This window comes from Sorex fumeus, unplaced genomic scaffold (assembly GCF_029834395.1).
Source record: "Sorex fumeus unplaced genomic scaffold, SorFum_2.1 ptg000072l, whole genome shotgun sequence".
Lineage (NCBI taxonomy): Eukaryota > Metazoa > Chordata > Mammalia > Eulipotyphla > Soricidae > Sorex > Sorex fumeus.
Genome location: NW_026606129.1, coordinates 548,683 through 556,821, shown reverse-complemented (window position 1 = coordinate 556,821; position 8,139 = coordinate 548,683). Strand labels below are relative to the sequence as shown.

The 8,139-nt window shown below is 64.4% G+C and overlaps 1 protein-coding gene across 1 annotated transcript; it reads right to left on the bottom strand.

Annotated features, from left to right (window-relative positions):
- Nucleotides 1-666: 666 nt before the first annotated feature.
- On the bottom strand, nt 667-1,820 carry SOX1 (SRY-box transcription factor 1). Its single transcript, XM_056129816.1, has one exon. It carries the CDS (start codon nt 1,808-1,810, stop codon nt 668-670), a length of 1,143 nt encoding a protein of 380 aa, XP_055985791.1. The 5' UTR covers nt 1,811-1,820; the 3' UTR covers nt 667.
- Between the last annotated feature and the right edge of the window lie 6,319 nt (nt 1,821-8,139).

Sequence of the window (8,139 nt, the reverse complement as noted above, 5' to 3'; positions counted from 1 at the left end):
TTCCCTGAAAACCCTCGCACTCCCTGGGGACCCTCACACTTAGTTCATGCTGATAATGAATTTCCTTTTTCTTTTCTTTCCAGATTTACCAACCGCATTCGAACTCACAAAACATGCATAGCAAATTGCACGTTTCAAATCGATGGGGGTGGGGGGCACGGAGCACCTTCTCGCTCTTCAAATTTATTGACTCAAAATTCAACGCATTTCTTAAAGAGGGGGGTCTTTTCCAATTTTCTTAGAAGAAAGGCTTTTCTTTCTTTTCTTTTTAGGAAACTATGTACAGGATTTGAATTGCCCCCTCCCCACCACGCAACGGCTAAAATAAAACTTTCACAATGCATTTACAAGAAATCATACAAAACCAAAAAAAAAAACCGGGGGGGGGGAAGGGGGATTTCCAGATACATAAAGTTTTACAAAACCCAGAATATAATGCTGCCGTCTGAAAGGGGAGCGGGACCTCTTTGTATAAATTAACAAACCAACCCGAAAGCGGTAGACTACAAAACTCCCCGGCCGCGGGCAGGCCGGCCGGGCGCCGGGCCTCCCTCGCCCGCCCGCCCGCCCGGCCGCCCGCGCGCGCGCTTTGTCCCGGGCGCGGGGCCCCGCCGTCCGCCGGGCGCGACAAATACTGCACAGGAGTCTCGGAGCGGCGGCCGCGGGCCTAGATGTGCGTCAGGGGCACCGTGCCGTTGACGCCGGCGCCCGCGCCCTGGTAGTGCTGCGGCAGCGCGTGCAGGCGGCTCTGCGCCGGGTCCCCGCCCTCGCCGGCCGGCAGGTACATGCTGATCATCTCGCGCAGGTCCCCGGGGCACGGCGCGCGCGAGTGCGCGGGCGCCGGCGGGCTGCCGCTCGGCTCCGACTTGACGAGCGAGCCGAGCGCGCCCAGGGCGCCCGACGACGCGGCGGCCGCCGCCGCCGCCGCCACGGCCGAGTTCTGGTGCGCGCCGCCCGCGGCGGCGGCGGCGGCGGCGGCGGCGCCGTAGGGGAGGCCGCCGTAGCCCGAGGGCGAGGCGCCCATGTAGCCCTGCGAGTTGGAGATGGGGCTGTACTGCAGCGCGCCCATGTCGTAGCGGTGCATCGGCTGCGGGTTGTGCGGGTGCGCGTGCGGGTGGTGCGCGTGCGGGTGCGCCGGGTGCGCGTGCGGGTGCGCGCCGCCCGCGCCCGGGTGCTGCCCGTAGGCCAGCTGCGCCTCCTGCATCATGGCAGCGGCCGCCGCGGCCGCGGCCACCGAGCCGGGGTAGGCGCCGTTGGCCCAGCCGTTGACGTGCGCGTAGCCGCCGCCCGCCGCGCCGCCGGGGCTCTCCAGGCGCTGGCCCACGGCCGCCGCGCCCACGCCCACGCCCATGGCCACGGCCGCGCCGCCGCCGCCCGCGCCCGCCGCCAGCAGCCCGCCGGCCAGCGAGTACTTGTCCTTCTTGAGCAGCGTCTTGGTCTTGCGGCGCGGCCGGTACTTGTAATCCGGGTGCTCCTTCATGTGCAGCGCGCGCAGGCGCTTGGCCTCGTCGATGAAGGGCCGCTTCTCCGCCTCGGACATGACCTTCCACTCGGCGCCCAGGCGCTTGCTGATCTCCGAGTTGTGCATCTTGGGGTTCTCCTGGGCCATCTTGCGCCGCTGCCCGCGGGACCACACCATGAAGGCGTTCATGGGCCGCTTCACGCGGTCCTGGCCGGCCTTGGCGCCGCCGGAGCCGCCGCCGCCGCCGCCGCCGCCGCCGCCGGGCCCCGCGGGGCCCGAGAGGTTCGTGGGCGCCGGGGCGCCGCCGCCCGGCGAGTGCAGGTCGGTCTCCATCATCATGCTGTACATCGGGGCGGCCGGCGGGTCAGCGCGCGCGGCGCATAGACGGCCCGCGGGCGGGGGCGGGGGCCGCGAGGGTCCCGGCGCGGCGGAGGCCGGGGGCGGCCGGCCGCGAGGGTCCCGGCGCGGCGGAGGCCGGGGGCGCGCGCTCGGGGCCGCTCCGGCTCACGCGTGGAAACTTTCCGCGGGGTCGCGGTCGCCCTCTTCGCCCGCGCGGCGGCGGCCCGGCCGCGGCTCCACTTTGGGGACGCGCGAGCGCTGCGCGGGGCCGGCGCGGGGCCCGCCGCCGCCGCCTTCCTACCGCGCGCGGTCCTCGGCGGCCTCCAGCTCGGCGGCGGCGACTCGGAGCGGGGCGGCGCGCCGCGTGCGCCGGGCAGGTGGGGTCCCGGGGGCCCGGGGGGAGCGCGGCGCCGGGGGGGGCGGCCGGGGCGGCCGGGCGCGGGCAGCGGAGGCGCACGCGGGGCCGGCGACGCGCGGGGCCCAGCAGCCATACGCGGGGCCCGGGCTGCCATTAAGAGCGCGCGCGGCGGCCAATGGGAGCGGGCGGCGGCGGTGATTTGCATGGCGCGCCGGCGAGTGACGTGCCGCGGGAGCGGGGGGCGGGGGCCGCGGGAAGCGGGGGGCGGAGGCCGGGAGGGGGTCACCGCCGCGTCGCTTCCTGAGCGCGCGCGGCGCGGCGGCGGCGGCGGGCCCGAGCGCCCCCTCCGCGCCGCCCGCCCGCCCTCCCGCCCGCGCGCGCCGGGTGATTAACGGGCGCCCGGGAGCCGGGGCGCAGCAAGGCCCGGCCCGCCCCCGCCCGGGGAGCGGGGCTCGGGGTCCCCGCGGCGCGGCCGGGCCTCTCCGCCGCGCCGCCGCCCCGGCGCGCGCGCGGGGACACGCGCGCCCGGCCCGCCGCCCGCCCGAGGCGCGGGCGCTTCTCCCCGCCGGCGGGGGCGGCCGGAGTCACGCCCCCGTCTCGGCGTGCCGCCTCCGGGGAGGGCTCGCGGAGAAGCCCGGCGGCGGGCTTCGGATGCGCCGACCCGTCGGCTCGACAGCAGTTGGCAAAGTTCGTGCCTGCCCAGCGCGCAGCCTGCCCGGCTCCGGCACGCGGTTCGCCGCGGGGCGCGTGCGGGGTCCCACCGCGACGCCCGGCCGGGCTCCCCCGCCGCCGCGGTTCCCCTCTGCGCTCCCTCGAGCCCCCGCCCTCCCTCCCCGCGCCCAACGCCTGGAGAGCGGCCGAGGCCGCGCGTCGAGCCCGGCGCCCGGACGCAGCCGCGGTGCTGGGCGGGAGGCCCCCGGCGGCTCGAGGCTGGGACCAAGCCGGGGACCCCCTTGATCTGGGACGCAAGTTTTCCTCCGTGTCCGGTTCTGAGTGTGCTGGGCGGGGAATACCGGGTGCCCTTTCCCCATCCGCTATTTTTTTAAGCGTCAAGGTTATGAAATCTCTGATCCTATTTGCTTGAATAAGGGGCTGAAATAACACTCTCCCCTCTGGATTACTATGATTATTCCTGTCGCGTTAAAAAATACATTTTTTTCCTTGCACGGTTCCCGTAGGATGCGATGCGCCAGCGATTGGGCTCTGCTAATGAAACTCCTTCATTCCAGGGCATTCAGAGTTCTGCAGTGAGCGCGTCAAATAATATATAATTACATTAAAAAGGAAATGTCATTCCATATTCACTTTCACGAAATATCTGGGTTATAAACTTGGTTTTCCAGCACCTTCTCATTTCGACAATCAAGTTTGTTAAGCCCTTTTATTTGTTTCAGGCGCTACCTACAAATATCGGTTACATTGTGAATGAACAACAACAACAGAAAGAACAAGAACATTGTTTGCTAGCGCTCTGGGCCGGCTTTGGACGGGTTAGGAGGCGATCGGTGTGCAGCGTATCCAGCAGTTATGGAAAGTCAGCAAGCCTGAAATAAAGGAAATGGTTTACAAATTATAAACTATATTATCCACTTAGCAACTCAACGATTTCTTTCCTCTGCTTTTCAATTTAGATTGTAAACTAAATAGCCCGAGACCCCCTGAAAATGCTTTGTTTGAATCCTGCTTGGCACATTATTTTCCATATCAATGGAGCAATTTATTTCATAAACACCCTGCAGTGCTGCGCCATTGCGGGAACGCTCGCTTTCTGTCCGGGAACTTGGGCGCTGACTTGGAAATGGTCTAGTTTCTTTCTCCCAGAGTCTTGAAAGTCCTTCCCCAGTGGGATGCTGCCCTTGCTTGGCGGCGCCTGCCACCCATCCATGGGTGGTAGATGGATGGAGCCTGGCGTTACCACCGAGAGGCCTGCAGCAGCGTGTGCCCTGGGCCCTAGCGGGCACAGTATTCAATGGCAGCGGCAGGGGTCACTTGTTGCCAAGGTCTAGGTGATTGGCAGCGGCAACCTGTGCCAATTAGGCTGTGGTCAGCCCTGCATGCCAGACCTCAGCGCCCGCACATGCTGGCACGAAGATTCATTCATGCCACAGTCACGCTTGCTGGCATGGCCGGCGGGAGCCCGGACTGCCTGCCCTGGAGTCCTCTGTCACTGACCGTGTAGAGAGAGACCCCCTCCCCCCAGCACCTCCTTTAAGCCCAGGCTTTCTCGTGGACCACCCCAGAAGCTCAAGGAACGTGGAGCCAGACCCCCAGAGCGCTGCCCCAGGTACAGTTCCCGGTGGACTGATCAAACAGCCTCTCAGAGACTCAGGAGTGTCACCGGGTCGCTTGACTCCAAATGCCTAAAAGGCCAACTTAAGACGTGGAGAGGCACAACTGCTTCCGATACCCAGCCCTGAGCTTAATTACGACCAGAGAAATTCAGACCCAAGCCACCATCAGAAGCCACGCGAATACACGTGCGGGTATTCCTGTCTGATTATACACTCAATATATGTGCACATATGCATGTCTCTGTATTGCAATCGACATTCACGCATTTCTGCACAAGGTTATCCGTATCTTCATGCATAGGAATGCATGCATGCCCCCCAGACTGTGTCTTCATAATACACGTACATGCGTGGATATGTAGGCTAGACGGGCTGTATACCTACATGTGTGCACAAACGACAAGCCTCTGGATGTGCACTGGGGCACACAGAAAGAGCACATACAGACCGTACACGTGTGCACGCAGGCATATGCATGGTACACACACGCATACACAGTTTGCAGGCATATCGACATGCCACACAAGAAAATATGGATACTGCACAGCATATTCGCACAATACATGCTTGCACACACTAACGTGTGCATGCCTGTACATGTGCACGCAGACGGCATAAACACGCAAGTATTCACACTGGCACAATGATGAGCACGGAGCATGTATAAATGTGTGAGACACACCTGCGTGTGCACGCACAGAATGGACACACGTACATGCATGGAGGATTGCACAGAGGATGCGTGTGCGTGTGGGCCATCCAGAGGCCTGGACTTGCCACTAACTGCGGTTCACCACCAGCCTGGACAGCTGCGGCTTTGGCGGTGCTGGGTGGGTGTAGGTGCACCCCGGGCAGTGGCTATCACTCTGCCCCAGCGCGCGGGAACCCTAACGGCCCAAGCTGTGACTTCCCACAACAGGCGCCCGGTGAGCAGAGACGGCCCAGTAGAAATCTGAGGGAGCGGCCCGAAGTTGCAGCTGGGGCAACGGGACCGGCAGGCCTGCACTGCCCGCGGCCTTCGCAAAGGCGACCTGCGGGGCGTGCGTGGCGCCGAGCCGGCCGTCCTGCAGTTCAGGATCGCGTTGCGACCCCCAGGCGCTCGGAGGCCAAGCGAGGGCGCTTGGAGGGGCCGCCCGACGAAGCCGCCCCCAAGTGCCAGGCCCGGTGCTGGAGGACGCGGCTCTGCAGGCCTTAGCGTGGGTGACGGGGCTCAGAGGCCGAGGAAGGGCGCGCCACGGAGGCTCAGGAGCGCGTCCCCGCGGTCACCGCCCACAGGAGGCGCCCGCAGCGGTACTGCCCAGGGCGCGGAGTCGGGGCTCTGGTTGCTGCGGCCTCCGGGGGCGCGTCTGCCGGGGCCGGCGCCTGCGGGCCGCGATCGCCGTCTGCTGGCCGCGCAGAGGCTCGGGGTCCGAGGCCCTGGTCCGCGCGCCCTTTTCCCGGTCCCCGCGCGCGACGGAAGCGGGCGCGACCCGGCCCTGGCGCTCTCACGGGGCGCCAGTCTCTCTCCTGCTCTGCGCCCTGCCCCGGCCCACTCGGCCCCGAGCTTCCGCGGCAGAAAGCCAGAGGCGCACCAAAGTTCTTCGCTTCGTTTAGTTTTGTTTAGAGAGCGGGAAAGACGGGGCGCCGGGAAGGGGAAGAGGAGTCCCGCGGAGAGGCGACCCGAGCCGAGCGGCGTCGGGGCGAGTGAGCGCCTGGGCAGGAGCTGAGCGCGCGGCCCGCCGCCGACCCTCCCCGCCGCCGACCCTCGCGGGTTTGGAGGCGATTCCTGGCGCGCAGGACGGGGGCTAGGGGCGCGGTCCCCGCCGTCCGCGGCCGGCTCCCGGGGGCGCTCGCGCGGGCGAGCCACGGCTGTTTGCGCCTCCGGCTCTCCGGGGAAAGCGTTTGGAGAATCTGCGAGCTTTCGAGTAGGGGCTCACCCTGTGAGCAGTGCTCACACATATAATTCAAATTTCACAGCTGACCTGCTCTGAAAACCTCAATCAGCTTCTAATTGAAGGGAAAACAAAATATTGCTTCCCTACAGCAGAGCTAACGATTTAATCATTATATCAGACATTATAGCTTTTAATTAGGCTAATGCTGATAGTGTATGGAAAGAGATAATTCGACACAGTTCTTGATGAATTCTGTAATTGGGTTAACGGCGGAGCAGTTGGGGGAGAGACGTCAATATTCAAGCTGCGTCTGGAGCCACCAGGTTTATGAATGGGAGAAGAGCGGGAAGGCCGGCAGCACGGGGCATCCAGCTGGCGACCGCCGGTACCGGCGCCCCGGCCAGCAGCGTGTCCTCTGCCGCCTCTGCTGGCTTGGCCCTTCTCTCCTCGGCACGTTGGGGAAGCGAGGCGGAGGGGCGGACAGGGTCTGAGTTCCTGGGCACCCCCAGGCCCAGTGTTTGGTGGAGAAGTGAGCCAGGCCAGGCTTGGGGGTCCTTTAAAGAGGGGTCTGCTCCCCGCCACTCTCCTCGTCCTGACACTGGCGATCTGGGCGCACCCTTGGGCCTGGAGGGAAAGAGCAGTTCCAGTGGGGACCCCAGGCCTGGCCCGCTGCCCTCCCAGAAGTGCAGCAACTGGCATCACCCTGCCACATTCCGGCCTCACAGATTGGTTAGTCCCTCCTGGAGCCGCTTCCCTTGCTGCCCAGCAGGCGCCAGAGGGGAGGGCCTGGGGGAAGGGGCTTGGGCAGAGGGAACCTCCAGTGCCCACCGACTTGCCTGCGGGGGGAGGAGGGTCTGGCCTCAGCCTGCCAGCCCACTCTGTCCCCAGCATGGGGGCAGCTGGCACTGCCCACTACCCTCCTGGGCATCCCAGGTTCCTGCAGGAAGTCCTGAAAGTGAGGTTGACCAGAACAGCCCAGGGGAGCAGGCACAGCAGGAGGACGAGGCCTGGGGACTCTCGGTGGGTGTCCTGGCGGATGTGCTGGGTGTGTCCTTCCCTAGTTCTGCACCCCCCTCCAAGTTTTCTTACTCCTTGGCTTAACTACTTGAACGCAATATTCTCCTTACACATAAACATACTGTATTGTGATTCATCCTTGTTTTATTCTGCCAGTAATTACCACAAAATTAAACGGGTCACCGCTAAAGTTCCATCTACACAAGCCCCCGTAATTAACAGTTTGAATACACCTTTTACGTTGTACAAAAGTCGTAATTTTCTACCGCGAGTAGTTTTTTATTGGTAAAGAACACGCGTGCCCGGTGTGATCACAGAATACAAAGCCCGGCGCCAAGGCAGTCCATGTTCTCTAGAAGCCTGTGAAGACTCAGCACAGGATCAAACTTTGGGACTGGAGGGACTGGGACCCCCACTGGCGGGACCGAACACACCTGCTCTGATGCACCAGGTCTCAGGTAACCTGGGAGCTCGGAGGGGCGCTGCCAGGCGGGCTTCAGCCCTTCACTCTGGCATCCAGCGCGTGGGGGGGTCCCAGGGTGGGACCAGGGCAGCAGCGTGTGGGGGAAGGGCTGAAGCCGCGGAGGTCCCTTCGCCCCTTGAGCCTCTGTCTGCCGCAGGAGAGGGGTCGCCTGGGGAAGGAATGAGGGGCCAGGAGGGCCTCGGCCCCTGGGCCATCCCTGTTATTGCAAATTAGATTAGCTCCGCGGCTGCAATATCAACGCACGCCAGGGAGGCCACGCGCCAATCTCTGCTTCCATCCGAGCATCTGCCAGAAATCACATCTTGTCCTTTAAT

Coding starts and splice junctions, on each gene's coding strand:
- SOX1 (XM_056129816.1), bottom strand. CDS start 1,810: ATGTACAGCATGATGATGGAGACCGACCTGCACTCGCCGGGCGGCGGC.